This window comes from Eretmochelys imbricata, chromosome 1, assembly GCF_965152235.1.
Source record: "Eretmochelys imbricata isolate rEreImb1 chromosome 1, rEreImb1.hap1, whole genome shotgun sequence".
Classification (NCBI taxonomy): Eukaryota; Metazoa; Chordata; order Testudines; family Cheloniidae; genus Eretmochelys; species Eretmochelys imbricata.
Genome location: NC_135572.1, coordinates 317460648 through 317482493, shown reverse-complemented (window position 1 = coordinate 317482493; position 21846 = coordinate 317460648). Strand labels below are relative to the sequence as shown.

Sequence of the window (21846 nt, the reverse complement as noted above, 5' to 3'; positions counted from 1 at the left end):
AAGATGTGGAGAAATTGGAGTGAATCCAGAGGAGATAAAAGGTTTAGAAAAACTTGACCTATGAGGAAAGGTTAAAAAAACAGCTCACGTTTGGTTTTGAGAAAAGAAGACTGAGGAGGGATCTGATTAGTCTTCAAATATGTTAAGGGCTATTGTAAACGGAACAATGATCAGTTATTTCCCTTGTCCATTGAAGGTAGGACAAGAAATAATGGGGGTAATCTGTAGCAAGGGAGATTTAGGTTAGATATTAGAAAAAACTTTCTCACTATAAGGATAGTTAAGCACAGGCATAAGCATGTTTGTTTCTAAGCATGGTTGTTGGATCCCCATCACTGGAGGTTTTTAAGAGCAGGTTGGACAAACATCCATCAGGCATGGTCTAGGTTTACTCAGGGGGCTGGACTTGATGACTTCTCGAAGTCCCTTCCAAGCCTACATTTCTATGATTCTGTGAAGCACCTGCTCCGCTCAATTCAACTCTTATAACACTGTTGTTCCACTTCCATCCTACTATTGAGTCTATACTGTTGCAAAATTTGCTGAGGGCTGCATTTTCCTCCAATGGTGTTTCAAAAATAATGGACTTAAAAAAAAAAAGTCTCACTTAAATATATTTATCTTCAGGAGGAATTGATCATTTTAGACTCCCCCCGCCAACATGAACCATAGATGTTGGGAGACTGTATATTTTCATAAATATTTACAGTTCATTTTAGATTTCCCTTATGGCCATAAGGAAAGAGGAAGTCTTGTAGATAAGTTTTAAATTAACTTTTTGCACATTCAGAAGAATGTAATTTGTCTATAGTAATTCTGTGTAGAGTTTCATATAAGGTTGTTGGGTTCTTTTATTAATTGAAGCCATTAACTTGTAAAAAATACATTTCTTTATGATAAACGTAACAATTTTTGCATGTGTAATTTACATTATAAAGCCATTTTTCATAGTAGCACAATACTAGTCTGTAATTTCTATACACTAGGGTATTCAATTTTTATGCCCATACCTAACTGTGTTTTTTTTGTTTTTTGTTTTAAAAGGTTTTTCTCAAGAGTGACCGAGTTGCCAGAATGGTTCACAGTGGAGGATGCTCTGCAAATGACTTTAGAGATGTTTTTAAGAAAAATATAGAAAAAAGGGTCCGAAGTTTGCCAGAAATTGATGGATTAAGCAAAGAGACAGTGTTAAGCTCTTGGATAGCCAAATATGATGCCATATGCAAGGGAGAAGAGGACTTGTGCAAACAGCCCAATAGGATGGCATTAAGTGCTGTATCAGAACTTATTCTGAGCAAAGAACAGCTGTATGAAATGTTTCAACAGATTCTAGGGATCAAAAAATTGGAACACCAGTTGATGTATAATGCCTGCCAAGTAAGTAATTGGTCTTGCTCAGTTCTGTAGCATTCAAAGCCTTTGCACCCAAAATGCCAAATCTTGTCTCCACACCCTCCATCAGTGCAGCAGACCCTAATCACAGCAGAATCATGTGGTTCCATTGTATGGCATCCCATGTCTACAGAGAGGCCTCACAAGGAGACTACACCCTGCGCATGGTAGCTTTAGAGTGGCTTCTTTATTAAAAAGAAAAATCATTAATGATCCAAAAACCTATTGATACATTTTAAAATCTTGTTGCTGCAGTGATTTGGGTGATGGTAGAACATGGTATGGTTGATATATTTTTAATAATGGCCTCTCCATGGCAGCATGGGAAATGCGGGCAAGGGGGAGGAATTTGAGGCTAGGTGGGCAAGGAGCATAGTGAATGGGAATGTAACTATGCTGACCCTATAATGAAATTTTGTGTGCATTGGAGCTTGGTGGCCTTCTTGCTAACTCCAATGAGCTGAGTTAGCATCTTCTTTGCTGTTCTGCACTGTGGAAGAAGAATGATTCTCCCCAAACCATTAATAGAACCAGAGCAAAGACAGTTTAATCAGGATTTGATCTAAATCAATTACAAAATAAACAACCTACTAGTACAGCAGAACCCTGTTTGTCCGATCTAATTGGGACCTGGGCCATATCCGATAATAAAAAAATCGGATAAACTGGCGAATGGAAGAGTGTGAGGCTGCAGCACCATCTAGCGGCTACAGGAGAGATTACCTGCTTCTGAATTTGCATGCACTGGTTGTTTGGTTAACACAAGAACTGGATAATGGAGCGTCAGATAAACAGGGTTCTACTGTAATATAGAATGTATTGCCATAAAACCTGTAGACTGCTAAAATGTTCTTGTAGCTATAACCTTGCTATTTTTCTCAAAAGCATCATAGAACTATTTTAGAATGAAAAAGTACTGTAATTACTAATTCTGTTCCTTCATAAGACATCAGCTATCTCACTGCAACCACCACCACTACCAAAGTAAATATAAATTAATTAAACTTATTTACTTACGTAGCTGGCTGATCTTGTCTTAACAATGGTGTGACTGTAAATTCGCCATTACTTGACCTTTTAATGCAAAAAATGATGGTGGCTGTATTGATACCTTGTCCAAATTATTTGTTTATAACATCTTTGGTCATCCAAGAAAAGTTAAATCCTTAAAAGGCATCCCATTATCTAACTTTTCCATATGACTTTCCTACATATTTTTGGCTGTTTTGCACTTCGTTGTTTAGGCTAAGCACTTTTTTTTTGTGCTTTTTATTTGTGCACAAGTTTTTATTTTTTCACATCACTGTGCTTAACCTTAATGGAGCAGATCAGTAGGTATTTATACAGTGCAATCAATACAAATCCAGATAATTGTATAATTTCAGGAGTGGTCAGATTAAACTCCATAAAATAATACTTCTGGAGACCTTCCATCCAATGATCACCAAGCACTTTGCTATTATTAATGAATGAACACTTAGAAGCTCACTTTTAACTGGATATAATTATGCCATTAGGAAAAACTGAAACACAGATGTCTGCTTGCCAAAGGTCACACAGCAAGTTGAGGTAGAGCTGGGAACTGAACCCAGATCACCTGAGTCCTAGGCCTATACATCAACGACTAGACCAGTGGTTCTTAACCTTTCCAGACTGCTGTACCCCTTTCAGGAGTCTGATTTGTCTTGCTTACCCCCAAGCTACATCTCACTTAAAAACTACTTGCTTACAAAATCAGACATAAAAATACAAGTGTACAAAATACATCACACTATTACTGAAAAATTGCTCAGTCTCTTGTTTTGTCTGTATAAAATTTTAGTTTGTACTGACTGCACGAGTGCTTTTTATGTAGCCTATGATAAAACTAGGCAAATACCTAGATGAGTGGCCGTGCCCCCCGGAAGATGTCTGTGTACCCCCAGGGGTACACATATCCCTGGTTGAGAACCATGGGACTAGACTGTGCTTCAGACTTTTTTTCCCCCATGCTGTATGTGGCAGGCCAGTGTACACCAACAGGACCATATCAGCACATGGGGAAATGAGAAATCCTGAATTTTGACTACTAAATTTGCACAGTGGATTGACATAAAATTATACAACAAAATTGTTCCTGTCACTGAAACATTTGCAGTGTTGAGTGACTCTTACACTCTCAGCTTTTCTCTCTGATGGAACACTCTAATGTTTGTATTCTGGCTATATTGAGGGTGTCTCATTTTCAGTTCCAGCTGCTTGTCCATAAAATAAAATTACTTCTCAGGAAATAGAGGTTTAAGTGAAAAGAGGTTGAAATTATTCCATAATTTTATTTGTCCTCTTTGCCCCCTCCCCATCCTTCTTCCCTTGGTCTCTCCCTCCTCCATCCATGTACCCACCAGAGGACAACTAGCTTTGTGACATTCTCCCCAATTCACATGGGGAAGTTGCATGGGACTGACTTCTGAGGGCATGAAGATCACAAGCAAAGGTAGAAAATGTTTTGCAAAAGGGATATTTAACATCACATAAAATGCTAATAAATCAGTTCTATTATTCTACAAGTAGACAGCCATAGCTGTAATAGAGACCCTGTAGAAATAGTCTTTAAAGACTATTAGAATTGCATTTTATTTTCGTTTCCACTTTCTTTTCCTAGGTGGCTCCTGATGTTTTTAGGTCCCACTTTCCTTTTCCTTGTAGACAGCCAAATTCTGCCATTACGTTTATTAAATCCAGAGTACCTCTACTGAAGTAAATGATATTGCTATGGATTTATACTGTCGTAACAGAGACGAATATGTCTATAGAGCTTTGAAGAGTGGATTTTGGTTGTTAGAAACTGAAAATAGTTGCGCTAGCACAACCTAATGGTTATGCCCAAAGGCATTCCTTTGATTTAGTGGAGGAATTTTGATAGAATTATGGAAGTTAGGCTAATAGAGGTTTTCCAGCTCTATCGAGTCCAGTGGTTTTCAGTCCATTTTTGGTCTGTGACCTGCAAAATGACTAAAAATACTGATCATATTCCACAGTCCTAGTGCTGTGAACTTCTGGTATGGGGAGCTGGTGCTATGGAGTGGAATGGGACTTTCCCCTCCTCCTTACCTGCACAGTGCTGAGTTCTGCAGGTTGGCAATCCTACTACGCCTCCTTGGAGCACTTCTTTACCTGTCCCAGAGCCAAGCCATTGTGGGTACCCATTCGGGGGTGAGGAACAGAGCAATTGCCAGTTTGGGTAGAGGATTGAAGCAACACACAGCAAGCCAGAAGGAGTGGTGAAGGAGAGAACTACTTCAAACCCATTCCTGACCACTTTCACTATTGTTCGTAGTTTTCCAAGGATTTCGTTGCCTTTAACCAGGGGGGTGCAACCCATAGGATATCTCCTGGTGACTGCTTCCAGGTGGCAGCCCACCTGTTGAGCCACATTGATCCAGTTCATCCTCCTGACAGTACAGGATTGTTCCAAGCAGCATACTTTGAGTAATGCTTTGTGCGGTCCAGTTCAAGCAGTTAGGTTTCCGTTTCTCTCTTTGGGAGATTATTCAATAGTCTAATATCATAAATTTCAGTTTTCACAGCAAGTGTACCACAGGCAGCTAGTGACCTGTTCCTTATGTTTTTAATGGTAGTTTTTGACCGAGAAAGCCCTCACATCCCAATATAGCTAAGAAGTGTTATTTGTTTTCTACTTCCTTGTATTTGCAGGGTATTCACAGAATGGGAACAAAAGTAAAGTGAAAAATTAAAGTAAAGCAAAATTACATTCCAGACAGCACCTACTGTTTACATGTCTATCCCCACTCCACATACAGACATGTTCTTTTATTTCCCTTAGCCATGACTTTTTAGATTTACAGATAGTGACAATCAATACTATCCAGGAGGAGAGGAAACAGCCAGAGAGGTGAGAAACCAAACAGATGTTAAAACTGAATTTTTGATAGAGGTTTTCATGAGTCAGCTTCTGGTTTCTGCTTCTGACAGATTTGGAGACTGAAATGAAATCCTGAGTGAGTTTATTCATCCTTTGTGAAAAACAACCATCACTCTCACAAACCTGTATAATTACAATTTGTGCAGAGAGTTGTAAGTTATTTGTCCTCCTTTTTGTACTTCCAGTCCCTTTGGAAACACCATGCTACAGAATATATCTTTGAGGGAAAAACTGTCCTACAGTTAAGCTGCTAGTTGTTAAGCCCATTGATGTGGGTAACAGTAAGTAGTGCTGCCTACCAACCTCTGTTCACTGTCTCCCATGCAGATCCTCTGCAAGTTTTGCAGCAGCTGCCTGTGTTAGGCAGGAGTACAGAAAGCAGCTGTTCTCTTTGCTTTGCTTCAGGCTTCCAGCAGCGCCACTACTGGTTGCCTGCAGTATTGTGCCCCACCTCCTTAAAAATGGAGCTTCCTCCTTCTCATCCTTGTTCAGGGGAGTTCAGCATCTCTAGGAATGCTGCTTCTCACTGACTGGTAAAGTGAAACTCACCAGCCATCGCAAGTTGAGGTGGGAAAAATGGGAGAAGGAATATGGCTGTGGAATATGTTGGGCCCTTAGCTTTCCCTGCAGTAGATGAAGCAGCAGGAATACCTGACAGGAGAAGGGGAAGTTTTGCCTCTCTGTGTCTTCTAACTCAGTTCTGCCTCCTCGCCAATTCCCCTTTTCCTCAGGGGGGAAGAAGAGGACCTCCACTGCCAGTTCGAAAGGGAGAGGGGATTGAAGTGCATCGGGTATTTCAGAGGACCAGTTGGTTCACGTGTAGGAGGTAAAATTGATGCTTTGTTTCTCTTTCCATATGGTCCTCTGCTTCACAGCCCTCAACCAAATGGTCCTTTTCCTCCCCTCTGAAAAATGTTGATATAACTGATGCAATTTCCTCCATTTTAGAACATTTTAAACTTGCAAGAGCCGAGTTATGGTCTGTTAAGAATTAACAAATACACACTGAAGCTAGGGTTTGAACTGGGGAGAATAGGAGGCGAGGCTGTGAGATTCTTCTAAGCTCTGTCCACAAAATATGTTCACCTTGAGTCTTCAAAATGTGATGCTGCTTACAGTAAATTGCACAGATAGTAAAAATATAATTGTGTGTGACGCTTGTCTTTATTAGCTGTTTGAGCCTGAGCGCCTCTTGGTGTGGATTGTGTACGCACATGGGCTCTGCGAGACTGTTGGGTTTGGCTTTTTGTGGAGGGGAGCTGTAGCATCTCCCAAATACCACCCATGTGTGGCACCAAAATGAGATGTCAGTCTCAGGGGATTGTGCAGATCTGTAATACCCTCCTCGCCTTGCTATCAAGAGGAATGAAATCATTAACATCTTTGCTTCAGTTATACTCTCTTAAGAGTTTTGAGGTTTCTTTGCAGCCATAACAGCTAGAGACTTAATTTTAAAAACATGAATGCTGAGATCCTGGAAAATAAGATAGTAATTTTCAGAGATACCAGTATGGTGTCTGGGTCTGTATTTGCTATACACCAAAGCCACTATAACGAACATGCTCCGTCAATCAGAGCAAGTTCTCTTTTCTCCTGTTTGTAAAGACATTAGGATCCTGTGCACATTTCCCATTTATGAGCAGAGCTGCTGAGCCCCCTTGTCCCACATAAGCATGTCCCCTGACATCGATATCAGCCAGGAATGTGTGTTTTATTGCAGTAGTTTGGCAACAAACTTTTAGTATAACAATGTGTCATATTTTTACCTGCTGTGTTTCCTGAACTGTCTTCTCACCCTTCTTTTCTCTTTTGCCTATCTTTGTTCCTAAACTTTTCAGTCTCCTGTGTCTCATTTTTTGTCTTCCTTTCCTCATCTATAAGTCCCCCTTTCCCCCCTCATATATTTGTTTCTGTTTTTACCCCTGTTGACTCCTTTTATCTTTCATGCTACATTTTTGTACAGGATGAATGAGGCATGGGAGATCTGGGGTGAAAATTTCACCCTAGCTTAATAGCCCTTGTATATTGCTGCAGTGGCATTCCAGGGCATCCCAGCAGCCAGCCAGGAGAGAATACCTCAGTTCAATGCATAGGACCTCTGTAGCCTGCTGTGCACATGCCGCCACTACAGGTCCCCTGCACAAGGGGCATGATAGGGTGAGAGAGGATGGGCCTGTAATGCCATGTTCTGTGATGATTCTCAGTAGTGTTGCTGCCCATAGGCACCCTGCAGTAGGATGCTATAACCTGTGCTACCTAGGTTACATCAGATGCAGGGATGCTGGAACAATTTGTTTAGTGGGCGTGCTGAGAGCCATTGAACCAAACTGTAAACCCTGAATATGATAGAAACCACTGCAAGCCAGGAGGTGCGGCAGCACCTACAGTACCCCTAGTTCCAGCACCTATGGTCAGGTGCCATTTCAGCCACAAGAGTAGCCCAGAAGTGGGAGGGTACAAAGATGGCACCCCTGCTTGTGAGTTGGACTTGGGAGTCTGCTCCTAAGTATGTGTTGAGAAGGGGAATAATCTGCTTAATTTAACAAAACACACACAAAAAAATCCAAACTCTTAGTCAGCGTAGCTTTTATGATTATTTTATTGGTGTTTCTGTGACTGCTGGGAAATATGACTGCTTTCAGGACTTGGGGGTTTTGGTGCATATTTAGTGTTTCAAATGAACATTACCAGTTTGAAATCTCGTGTTTCAGAAAGAGTTCTTTCCAATATTGCACCTGCCCGCTAATTCCTTCTGCCAATTTACAGTCAGATTTTCCTATTTTTAAAGATGTTTATCTTCTCTTTTGCTATGTGAAACACCTACGCAAGCAATGAGGGAAACTGACTACACAAGGAACTTGTGAAAATGATTATATGTAGCTAAAACTACACTACGAACTGATAAAATACCAAAAAAAAAAAAATCTCTAATCTCTCACTTCTAAAGATCATAGGTGTTTCTTGTAACAATAGGGGGCAAAAATATTAGATGAAGTAGTCTCTTTTAATAGAATATAATTTACCAGTGACAACTTTTTAGAATTCCAAGGTCAGCTTCCAGTGGGAATATATAGTATTTTTTTTACCTCCCCACTAGGACTGGGCATTTGACTGGTCCAAAAATGGTTGACTGGTCAAACATAGATTAAATATTATGAAATAATATAAAAAAGTTCACATATTTTAAAATATGAATTCATTAGAATAGTAACAAAAGGAAGATTTTATGGGCTCCAATAGGTTTAACCTTAGATACTTATTTCTAATTACCCCCCAAATTTACATGAGTTATTTTAACTCAGAAAAAATGCAAAACATAATGAAATGCAGTTTTAAAAGATGAAAGAATAATTATTACCTTTTTAAGCTATGTTAGGTTGGCATTTAAATGTGAACTTTATTCAAGACTGCACAGTTACAAAAGAAAAGAAGTAGGGAAAGGTGTTGCGGGGGTTAATTGCTCTGATAGTTTTGTTTGTAAGGGAGAGGCTTAATGGCTAAGCATCTTTCTCTTTGTGTTGGGGGAAGAGGTTTAATTACTGAATCCTTCATTCCCTCCCCTCCCCCCCAATTTCTTTGTGTTTGCTTAGTCAGTTTAGATTGTAAGCTCTTTGGGGCAGGAACCATGTCCTTTAATTTATTTAATGTGCTTTGTAAACTGCCATGTACCTTGATGGCTTGGTATACAAATAAAGATATAAATACATACATACATAAATACAATGTTTGTTCAAGATCAGTCAAGGTGCTCAATTTTCGATTAGGTCACCTTTTGCCAAACAGGTGGCATTAGCATGTAGTGTAACATGAGTGATCAAGACAATTAAGTAGGGTTGAAGACCGATGGGACCATGATAAAATCAAAAAAGTAGAACACCAGCTACAGCAAAGTACTCTTGTTGGAATATTTGACCATGGTCAAATAGGCCATCAACTGACATTATTTTACTGGTCAATTGACTGACTTGCCAAGCCTACTCCCCATAGCTTCTTTACTTTTGTTTCCCAAGCTACAGGTCGCTACAAAGTTTGTAAGTTATAGCAATCTAGAGTACGTTATATGGGAGAACCAAAAATGCTGGCTTCAGACATTCTAAAGATGATATTTACAGGCTTCTATGGAAATTTCCCAGGTTACATTTCTGTAATTATTTAGGATGAGTTCTAGACCGGGGCTAGCTGTTAGGAAACAGGAATTAAACTCTCAGAGTTTAGTTGAAGTTTGACCACATATGGAGGAAACTGGATTTAGTTTTTCAGCTTGGTCTCTGAGCTTTATAGAAGAAATGGAAATCTAGGAATCTTTAGATCCTTCAGAGCCACAACAAGGCACATCTGTGGTGTAGAAGGCTTCCAGTTTGTGCAGTAGAAATGTAAGAGACAACATAACCATAGCAACAAAATATAATTTGAGAGTCTCATTGAGAAAATATCCATAGGGTTACCATATGTCTGGGTTTTCCCAGACGTGGCCTCTTTTTTGATCCGTGACCCTCTCTATCCAGATAGAATTTTCAAATAAGAAGCTATTTCTGGGGTTTTTGCAGAGCAGATGTTGCAGTTCAGAAAGAGTCCCGATTAGTCCCTCCCTTGCATCTGCATCTGATTGGTCTCTTGCAACTGCCAGGATCTTACCCACTCAGGCCCTGACTCCGAGCCCAGGGGAGGGGGAGAGCCCTGCAGGGAAGCGCTGACTGCCTGCTGTCATTGTATCCAGGGTCTGTGCCAGCTACTCTGCCACCATGACAGGGGGCAACACTGCCCCCCAAGTTAATGCATGGGATTAATTCAAAACAAATTAATGTATAATTTTTTTAAGATAGTTAATCGCACACGGCCAGGTGGGAGGGAGGCACCAGTTGTGACAGTGAGCAGGACAAGAGACTCCATAGTATCCAGATCAGACGTGCAGATTACTGGAATGCCTCCCGAATCCTCAGAGCCGGTCTTGCACCCCCTCCCCCTACGATAATCCATTGATTTGTTTTACATGGGGGGAGAGTAAGGGCAATCGCCAGCAGCTGCAAGGACACAAAGCAGGGAAAGGGTGTTTTGGAGCCTCTGCTGCAGGACCCCCCTCCCCATGCCCCCTTGGGTGACTCCAGGGGTCTCCCGCCCCACTGCATTAATTGATAGTGACCCAGTCCCATAGTCTGTGGGCAATTTGGGAGACCCTGTTAAACACCTTCCAAGGAAGAGAGAGGAGCCCAGCCACTGCCGCCTACACCGTCCCCTCCCTGCTGGACGAGGCTAGCTTTAGGAATGGGTGAGAGAGGCCACCCTTCAGGGTGCCGGTCTCAGGAGGGAATGGCTGCGTGCCTCTGGGGCAGGGGTGCCTCTCCTCCCACTACCCTGCTCTACTGCTGTTTCCGTCCCCCATGGAGCCACCCTGGCCAACCTACTCTGGACTGATTAAAACTGTGATTAATCACAACTTCTTTTTTATCTCATGATTAATCACGATTCATTTTTTAAAATCGTTTGACAGCCGTAATTGGCTCGTATTGTGAATTTATTAAAAATAAGTCATGGTTTCAAACTAAAATATTTAAGCTACCCAGGACCTCAAGGTAATTTGCATGTATAATGTTACTTGCATATATGGCACTGAGAGTTCTCTGTGGTAGCCAAGTCTCTCCGCTTCATTTTTCTGTTTCTTCACACTCTGCATGGTGATACTCAGTTTAGTTCAGTACACACAACATAATTTTGGCTCCAATTCACTCCATCAGAATGCAGCTTGGACATACTGTTGAGTGGTAGCCACGGGGAGTCAGGTGCAGCCCTGATCCTCAGCCAACCCAGCCCTGGTGGAAGGGAGAATAACCAGGGTCTGCTCTAACTTCTACCACTAGTGTAAACTACATAATGTAACAGAGTTTGTGCCAGCAGAGGGATTGGCCATTGTGCAGCTCTGCTTCATGCCACTCCCAAGATTCCACCTCCTCTCCTGTATATTTGGGTTTGTAGGAGCAGCTGGTGTATGCAGTGAAGTTGACAGACTGGGAAATGGAGGCCTTCACATCAAATACTCGCCAGCAACCACACAACAGAACCACTAACCCAGGAACCTATCCTTGCAACAAAGCCCGTTGCCAACTGTGTCCACATATCTATTCAGGAGACACCATCATAGGGCCTAATCACATCAGCCACACTATCAGAGGCTCGTTCACCTGCGCATCTACCAATGTGTTCTATGCCATCATGTGCCAGCAATGCCCCTCTGCCATGTACATTGGTCAAATTGGAGAGTCTCTACATAAAAGAATAAATGGACACAAATCAGATGTCAAGAATTACAACATTCAAAAACCAGTCGGAGAACACTTCAATCTCTTTGGTCACTCGATTACAGACCTAAAAGTGGCAATTCTTCAACAAAAAAACTTCAAAAACAGACGCCAACGAGAGACGACTGAATTGGAATTAATTTGCAAACGGGATACAATTAACTTAGGTTTGAATAAAGACTGGGAGTGGATGGGTCATTACACAAAGTAAAACTATTTCCCCATGTTTATTCCCGCCCCCCACCCCACTGTTCCTCAGACGTTCTTGTAAAGTGCTGGAAATGGCCCACCTTGATTATCAGTATAAAAGATTTCTCCCCCCTCCCCCCCTTGCTGGTAATAGCTCACCTTAAGTGATCACTCTCGTTACAGTGTGTATGGTAACACCCATTGTTTCATGTTCTCTATGTATATAAATCTCCCCACTGTATTTTCCACTGAATGCATCTGATGAAGTGAGCTGTAGCTCACGAAAGCTTATGCTCAAATAAATTCATTAGTCTCTAAAATGCCACAAGTACTCCTTTTTTTCTTCATATCTAGTTACCCCTTGCCTTTTCGTCTTTGGGTTAACCTCCACAGATCTCAGAGTAGCCTCCATGTTAGTCTGTATCCGCAAAAAGAACAGGAGTACTTGTGGCACCTTAGAGACTAACCAATTTATTAGTGTTTCTGTTCTTTCTCCACAGATCTGTTACAATGGGTACTTCAGCCTGTTTGCTTCTTGGGAGCAAACTCAGACCTGCCAGGCAGCAGGGGAATGCCTTGTCTCCTGAAATTTCTATACCTTCAGACTGGTCCGTGGCTCAGCCAGACATCCCTCTTGCAGAGCTTTTCTGAGGAATATTCCAAACTTTATTTTGAATGTTTAGAGTAGGAATTTGGTTGAATGACATCTGTCAAATTCCCATCCATGTCCCAGGGCTGCATATGGCTTTTGCGGGACATTATCGTCTCAGCTCTTCTTCCCTTTCTGAGGCATTTACTGCAGCTGGTGCTCCTGAAGGCTTCAGGGCAGAGCAAGGCCAAGAAAAGCCAGTCTGTCTCCTGCTCCCCCACCTTATCAAGTGTCTCATTAGGGATTTTGGCTGGCTGCGTGGGCAGAGCGTGGTTTTCTTCTCAACCCAGTCTGGGCAGGGTTTCCGCAGCAGGAGGGGAGCCAAGGGCGGGATTGAAGATGCCAGCTCTGCTAGGCAAGATGCAGGCCTGGCTTTTGGCTAGGAAGGAATGGAAAAGAATGGTTCAGGGCGACTGCTCCCTCCCTTCCCTCATAACTCATTGGAGTGAAGTCAGAAGACCAGCACACCAGCAAGAAGTTTGCAGCTGAGTCCCCATAGCATGCACCAGCTACCATGCCTCTGATTGCAAAGCTCAGCTTCCTCTTCCTCCTCCTCTGCTTCCCAATGGGTCACAGATGGAGGGTGTTGGACACAGCATGGACACACCTGTGCCAGAGAATGCGGTAAGGGGCTTTTGGCCCAAGTATCTTCCTTTGCTGCCACTTCTATAACAGAACTCCCCTTCCACCACCCTCCACCCCCTGGGGATCCCTACTCATCTCGAAGACTGAAACCTCCAGAGGAAACACAGACTTATCTGGCCCATGTGGATGCCATGCAACAGAGAGGAGTGGAGCTTCTGGGACAGCCTGTTCTTGAGTCCCAGGTGAATAGCTCCTTGAGAAACCGAGAAGGAACCCATCTGAGGGAGGGGAGACAAATGAGTTCAGTCTCTTTGTGCATGTGGACATCACTAGCCACTTGAAATATTTTCAGAGCAATCTTCAAGCCCAATTTTCCTCCACCCTCTGAAGCAGTATTAAGGGGATAAACTCCAAGGAAACTAAACAGTGTTGTTTCCCCTTCTCACTTTCAGAGATAATCCTGAATGCCCGATTTCCCTACTCCCCTGCACAGGGTGCAGGAGGACAGATCAATGCAGAAAAGATCAGGCCCTAAGTGTGCCAATTCCTCACCTCGTGTCCGGTCTGAAACATCCAAATAAGTTCCTAAAAGAGGCTTATCTTCAAAGCATTATCCCTTTACCATCCTCAGACAATGCTTATGTTTCATATGGATGAGAGCCTTTTTCTTTTCCTAATTTTGATCATTATCATTTGATTTTCCAGGGTCTCTCTCCATGTAGTAGTAGTGGCTTTAAGGAAGAGGGAAATTCACTTATCTTTTCCTAGACAACTTTTCTGTCAGGGCTTTCAGAGAGAAAGCTGAAGCAAACACAGCAATATGGATCCTGCAGTATCTTTGATTCAGAACAAATAAAGACAACATGGTGCTAGGGGAGTTGATCATAGGCTTGGGCTGAGGATGGGTACTATCAGATACGAGGTGTCATCTCAGAAGGATGTTAACAGAAGATGAAAATGGCCATAACGGAAAACAAATGGAGTCACAGAAACAAAAATCTAAGTCTTATAGGAGCTTATTGGGAATTTTGATCTCAGGCACAGGCAAGCTTCAATGATCCAGAGTTCCTTTGATAGCTGTGCACTAACTCTGAGTATTCCCTCCACATCTCTTTCTATCTCATCTGTTGGCAGATAACTATCTCTAATTTGTATATTCTTTCCTCCCACAACTGGTGAAAGCAGTGAATCAGATTTATTTATTGATTTGATTGATTTAAAGGGATTTTCCTGATTCAGTTCAGGGAACATCTACCAGAAAGAGAGCACAGGCATCCACCAGCCAGAACAACTCTGTTCATTCATTCTTTCATATGTGTTTGTTCAGAATGGCATTCCTCACAATTATTGTCCTGCTTTTAAAAAAGTAATTTTGTTTCTAGAATATTTGCCCAGAAGCTGTACCTTTAAATTTAAACTAAATGTAAATGCTGATTTCATTTCAACTAAATATGAACTCCCTCCTTCTGTGTAAGGCTTTGTTATTTAGATATGGTTTGTTTTTTCACTCTGTGAAATCTGAAAACAACTTAGTTAATGAAACATTTGCATGTTGAAAAAGTATAATAAATTGGAAGTTTAACTAAAGATAAACTGTCCTCTTGAATTTTAAGGTTCTTACCTAATTAAGTGACAGCCAGATACAATTATTTGGGGTAAATTATCAGTATGCTTTTGCATACTGAATACAGTGTTCGTTAACATTTATTGCCCTAATTACATAGATTCAATTTGCTTTCAACACTCAAGAGGAAATCTAATCAATAATTAACGCTTACTGAGAGAAACATTTTACATAATATTTTGAAAATGAAATATTAATTCTTCTGAGGCAAGCCCTCAAATTTGTGTTCACTTTATAACTGAAGTCACTGTGGAACAATCAAGTGATGGTTATCTGTCTTTATGTTACAGAAAGAGTTCATTTGTAAAATTCCAGCTGGGAAAATTCCTGAAAGAGTTAATGTTATAGGACAAAAAAAACCCAACCTTGTTCGGTGGGAGTTTGCATGTATGCAAGTCCCTGGTCATGGAGTGTCTTTGGATATGCTATAATTGTTTTATAGAGTCTTATAAATACCTAAGATAATTGTCTTTACAATGGACTCCTTTCTCCAAAGGTGTCGCTTGTCACAGACTCCCATCTATTCTTCTAGAGTGAAATGGATGGCGAAACACCGGTAACTTTAAAATTCCGTGGCATTCCATTATTCTTCCCCGGCTATGACAGTGAGCCCTAGTGCCTCAACAGTCAGTTTCTTTCTTAGCATTGATGCAGTGGAAGCTGCCAGATGCTGAGGTGTTGCTGTGTGAAAAAATGAAATCACTTGCTTTTTCATTCTTTGCTAGTATTTGGCTGTTGGATTTACGAGTGTGACTAGTCTATATTAGGAGCAATGTAAGGGTTTTTTATTTGACTTACAAAACAATGAGTTCTGTGGTATGCTCAAAGAGGATAAGAATGGCTGGAAGTTATACAATAATAAATAATATTTGGGGCTGATGCTGTTTTTCTTTCCTGTTTTTCGTGTAGTAGCAAGAGCCATGGTCTTTCCTGGTTTCTGCTTCTTCACTGGGAAAAACAAAGCCTAGCTGAATCTATCCTTTTCGTAGCACTTGGTTGTAGAAATTCATGCCTTTCTATTTTGTATTTCTGAACTGTAGGGGAGGTAGAATGAGATTTTGATCAAGTTGATGTTTAAATCCTCTTTCCATCTGGCAAATGATTTTATCTCTGTCTCTAAATTGGACAGTATACTCCCACAGTTCTGGGGAAACAGACCAGTGAGAAGAGTGGGGGAAGAGCCTAGTACTTATGGGAGTATTTGGATGGTATCAGGTTTTGAATTCTGTCTGAGAAAGCACTTATAGCAACTCTTCCATATATTCAGCAGGTTTCTTCAGTTGATCTGTTTGCTACTGAAATCTTATGTGTTTTTATTAAAAAATGCAAGTTACTTTAGTTGTGGTTTCTTGAACATTTCTTTTCCATTTCCATATTTTTTTTTTCTGAGTGTTCCATATGTTTGGTGTCACCTGCAAAGGTGAGGCCAACATTCCCATCTGTAGTTTCTCCTAGTGGTATTTTGTTGATGAGAGAAATGTTTCTTACTGTACGTCTGTCATCTGTATGGTACCTGGGTGCTACTTTTCTGATCTATTGTTGCCCAGTAGTTCCTCAAGGAATATAGTGATGGTTCATAGCAGACTGATTTAGTTTGAAGCAAGTTCTCAGCCTGCATCTTAGCTGTCAAGTAGTCTCCTAAACCTCAGTGTTGACAAAGTAGTGTGGCTTTTGTTTTCTTCATGGTAACCATTTTTCATTTTGGCCTTAGTAGGTATCTTTCATCAGGAACCACCAGTACTGTACTTTAGATCTTGTATGTAAATTCTCTTAACATTTTTCTGCAAAATCTCACATCTAAGACTTAAGACTTGTAATATAATTAGCCAAAATGCCTTTCGGTTAAATTTTTCTAATGGGCACTTGATATCTGTTCAGGGATAAAGTATTAGGTAGCAAACTTTGAACAAATCAATGTGTTCAGTCATCCTCTCATTTACCATTTAGTAATCTCAGAAATCTTAACATTTTTGGTTTGGGCTTGATTCTTTAGTATTTTGTTTCTCTTTTACCCAAATATTTAATTTTTCCTTTATGGCAAGGTCAGTGATGTTTGTTTTATACTTCTATTTTTTTCCTCTTTTTTTCTTTTCTTTTTCAGTTCCTATATCTCTCCTTTTGCTAATAAATATACTCTTTACCTGTTTATTGTAATGGAGAAATTATTTTTGTTTTTAGCAGATTTCTATCAGTACACACCCACTTTGTTCAACCATTCATTATTGCTCCCTTACCATTCCTAATCTGAAGATTTTAACTTTGAAAGATGAATCTGTCTTTTGAAATGCATTTCACGTGGGAGCACTCCTGTACCAGCTGTAAAATATATTCACTGGATGTTTCTTCAGTGTTACCAACTATCACAATGTTATTGGAAGTCTCAGGGTAACTGGTGGTTTTTTTCCTGAAAGCCCCAGCTCCTGGATTCATGGAAGTATATGAGAATCTTAGTTTTCATGTTTAATAAATGTAAATTTGTAGCCCTCATAGTTGAGAGAAAAGTTTGAAAATGCAAAAAGCTGAAAGTAAATAAAAGGAACCCAACTTTTATTTTATTTTTTTTTATACTCCCATGCTTTGTTGGGGCCTGACTTGTGATTTTTGAATATTTGGGATTGGCAATGCTGGTAAATATGGGCTTTCTCTGTTACTATAGTATTTGCATTTTACTTGTGTAAAGCATGTGTGTGGCTGTATCTGGAACTGATCTTAACTCCGTCAGTACCTGAATAAGCTTATACAAGGTATGTTCAGATAAGTAGAACATGTACACTATGGCATATATTATAGGGGCTGATATTTTGTACTCTACATCTGAGTCCCAGAGTTACTGGCGCAGGACATATGGGTAATTCATCCTTGTATGCACGCTACGCAAAATGTCGGGCACTAAAAAGCCCTGATATTTTAGTGTCCATTGGCCATCCAAGTTTCCATTGCTCTCTTCCCCTCTCCCTTTTGCCCTAAGCCTTTGTCCCCCAGTCTTTCTCCTGGCCAGGTGGGCAGAAGCAACATACTTCAGCATCTTCCCTTTGGGACACTAAAACTTAGGCAGGGGTTAGGCTTTGGCTTTTGATCTGTACTATCATTTTTCAGAAGTAGAGTGAGCTCAGGAGACAAAAGGATGAGAGGTTGGAAGCTCACTGGTTGTCGTGGTGCTATTCAGCCCATACTGGCAGGTTTCCCTTGCTCTGTCTGTTTGCAGCTCATGCCCACTTTCAAATGTGGGTTTTGGAATTGTGTCTTAACAGTGGCTTCTTTAAATCTGTGCACACTGTGTTTCATCAAGGAGGATAGCCTGCTTTGCAGGTGACAGGTTTTGCAGCCGTTATTCACACAGACAGGGCAATAATTTAAGCTCCATTCTTCTAATAGCCTAATTTGTCTTTTCTTCTCTTCTGCTCCCAGGACAATTTCTGATTGGTTGTTCTTTGGTCAGATCTGCCTATGAAGAAGAGCTATGTATCTGTGCTGTGCCAGTGGAATACGGAACCCAGAAAGGAATTAGCATTGCAAATGTTTCCTTTCTCATGGTTTTGAAAACTTGGCATTTACCAGGAAAACCAGGATTTTTAAAAATATATCGTATACCTTTTATTTTATGGAGATCATCATCATTTGGAAGGAACTTCTCTTCACAGCATTTGAATTAGACAAATAGGAAGATGGCCTTGATAATGCTTGTTTTGAATGCATAATATATCAGCAAAAATGCAAGTGAAAGATAAAAGTAGAGTGTTTTATAGGTGACAAAGTGAACAATGCAGATTTTACAATAAAACACAATTTAAAATGCATCCATTTCATGCATTTATAGCATGGACTTGTGGTAATGGAATGGCCTGTGCAGCTAGATAACTCGTTGGGTTACTTAGTCTTTTATTTTCTTTCAAATTTTCCTTGTTAACTATACAGCTTCAAAATCTATCCTCTATCATCATCATCCTTTGGCGGAGAATCTGCAAGCATTAGAGTGCTTTATCTAATAATTTAAGATGTTGTTTGTCACAGTATTTACTCCCAGAAACTTTGCTCATCACTCACTATAACACAGATTGAAATTTTTAATGGATAGCCAAGTTTTTTTGGCATGTCTTGAGCTCAAAGCAAGGGGCTGATGGGCGTTCATAGGCAACGTCTTCATTGTAGAGTTAGTCCAGGTGATTTGCACTTGGGTTAGCCTAGCTGGGGTGTGAGCAACTACACTGCAAAGCCCTGCACGAGTTGCTGTATCCATGTGTGTTGCTAGGACTTCTGGGGGCATGTCCCATGGTTCTTTGTGGTGCAGTGAGCTGAGCCACTCTGATTCTTTCCTAGTGAATTTTGGGAGAATTTACCACCAACCTGGGAGAAAGTGAAACCCAGGCTGTAACCTACTCCCCCAACTGTGCCAGCGAGCCTGGTTTGAAAGCACCACTTAACTCAGGTGAGATGTATTTGTGTGTGGACAGAAAGGGAGTTAGCGGCAAGATCCAATTAAGTATCTGGGTGAGATCTACAGTGAAGACATAATCTAAGTCACTTTGGCTGTAATTCAAACAATCTCACATTTCTCCCATCTATGTAAGCCCAGGCATTGGCAATGTGCCATAATTACTTAATGTTTATACAGTTCTTTGCAACAGGAAAAGCACTAGAAAAGTGTTATGTATTATTATTAAGAGATGTCATTAGTGAACTGGCTTGAAACATGTAGTATAAAAGGATTTCAGACACTGTTCCCTCTCATTTTTTCCACGCATGTGCGGAATGAATTTTGTTATGTGCACCAATATGGAGGTGATGTATGACACATCACCTCCATATTGGTGCACATAACAAAATTCATGTGGCGGGGGTAGTGCTGAGGGGTCTGGAGTGTTGGAGGGGCTCAGGGCTGGGGCAGAGGGTTGGGGTGTGGGTGGGTGAGAGCTCCGGCTGGGGGTGAGGGCTCTGGGGTGGGGCTAGGTATGAGGGGCTTGGGGTACAGGCTGCTACAGGGCTACGGTGGGGAGGGAGGATTCCCCACAGCAGCACCTGGACTGGTGGGGAGGGGCACCTCTCCCCCGGCTGCAGCAGGTCTGGGGCTGGGTTCGGGCCAAGGGAGGAGCGCCTGTCCTCTAGCTGTGGCAGGTCTGCAGCTGGTTGGGGCCGGGGGAGGGGTGCCTCTCCCCTGGCCGTGGCAGGTCCAGGGCTGGGCTGTGGCCGGCAGGGAGAGGCGCCTCTCACTGCCACAGCCTGAGCCCTATGCGGTGCTTAATCCGTGGAGTTTAGAGAGAACTTAGATTTCAGATATAGGTAGGGTAGAAAAAGGGCAAACTAATTAACAAAAAATTATTTTAAAAAAAATTTCAATTAATTTTTTTGAAAAGCTTTCCACCAGGTCTAGCATATAGTAGGGTACAATTCATCACTAACATCCCTTTGCTTTGCACCAGTTTATAGGTGCTTTGAATCACTGGAGTGGCAAAAAGCAGTCTGAACTTATGGGTAGATCTGCCCCATAGCATTTATATTATACTATTTATAAGACCAAACATGGAAAAACAGGAAAGACCCCAAAATCACATTTCTGCAAAGCTAATTAGTAGACTGGCCATGTGACTTTAGCTCAAGAAGAAAGTGAAAATATGCTTCATCAAATGAAATCTTTAGACCTCTGTGTGTCAAGAGGTCACAGCAGGACCAGCCCTAAACCAAATGGTGCCCCAGGCAAGGAACATTTTCGGTGTCTCTCCCCGCCCCCCCTTTGTTAAACTTTTGAATACTTTATTTTTTATTGCATATATAGCCCATTTCACAACTTTGATGCATGATTTGCATGCATGATTTATCCATGTCATATAAGATGATAAATTTACACATTGGAATCTGTAAATCTGTATTTATTCATGCCATATATAAGCAAATAAAAAATTTCTCTAAGGTTATAGAAACTTTTTAATTTTAAAAGGTACTAATTTTGAAAGGTACTAACCATCAAGAAATTGAACTCTGCACCAACATTTGGTGGGCTAGTATTAAATAGAGTTACAGTAGGTGACAACATTAGAATGTTTGTTAACCCTAATCCTTTAATTCAAAAGGTCGCTTTTCTTGCCTTTGCTCTCGGGAACTGAAGCACAGCATCAGAGAGATCCAATGACTGACCACTGGTATTTTCAAGTGATAAAATAGCAATTGATGTCAGTTTCTTGTTGGCCATCATTGATCGAAGATATGTTTTAATAAGCCTGAGCTTCGAATAGCTGCGCCCATCTCTCACAACTGTGACTGGCAGCATGAGCGGAGTCATCAAAGCTATCCATGCATTAGGAAAAGTGGCCTTCATCTCTACATCATGAATGAATTGGAGAACTTGGAGTGGAAAGGGCTTCCGATGTGGCAAAATGTAATGGATGTTGTCGATTTTGACATAGAGGTCTTTGTCACTGACGTCTAAACATTCGCCATGTGTCAGCGTCTGGTGAAGGTCCGTTCAATTGTTCGTGAGTGTTTTCCTGTCCACTGACAGCTTACTAAGGTCATACAACCCCCCGCCCCAGATCTTTTAATCGTACTTCATTTGTCCAAATCTTTCTTTGATGGGCACTCTAGCAGTGTCAACAAGCGAGCAAAAAACCCCTCCCCCTTGAATTTTTCTTCCGAGCTTCCTATCACCTCTTCTCTGCCCTTGTAACCAAACTGTCTCTTTTTCTGATGAATACAAGTTTTATTGAAGACAAGCTCAGCTCCTAAGTTTCGCCATTTCTTTGGCAGCAGTGATGGCATCTTCAAATCCGTTGTCTCTGTAGACCTCAATGAAATCAAGCAGCTTCTCATCAAAGTAGGAATGGTCATGATGTTCATTGAATTAATTGGAAATGCCTTGCTTACAACATTTACTTGGAACAGAATATCGTGCCAAAATACTCGATTGAGACCAGAAATTTGAAGTCAGTAATCTGGTTTGCTAGACTTGGCGTCTCATGTCAAATTCCAACATCTGCTTTATTTGAGTGCTCCAGTTCCATCAGGATGTCGTAAACCTCAGTCATGTGGTACCTCACTGGCCTTACACTGTCAATTTGGCTCTCCTAGCAAGTGTCACTTGGCGGCTTCACAATCAGATTTGTAACATAGTCAGTGAGGATCTTCCACCTGATAGTTGATGCTGAAAACAGGATGTGTATCCTTAGCAGTACTCTGAAGAGAGAGACTGAATCTAAAGATG

The 21846-nt window shown here is 41.2% G+C and overlaps 1 protein-coding gene across 3 annotated transcripts in view; it reads left to right on the top strand.

Moving 5' to 3' along the window:
- CADPS2 (calcium dependent secretion activator 2) overlaps positions 1–21846 on the top strand; it is a 561163-nt gene that overhangs the window by 167236 nt on the left and 372081 nt on the right. For all 3 annotated transcript variants that reach the window (XM_077834502.1, XM_077834493.1, XM_077834509.1), the window contains exon 3: positions 1045–1377. In XM_077834502.1, the coding sequence (XP_077690628.1) occupies positions 1045–1377 (333 nt within the window). The remainder of the gene's footprint in view (positions 1–1044; positions 1378–21846) is intronic.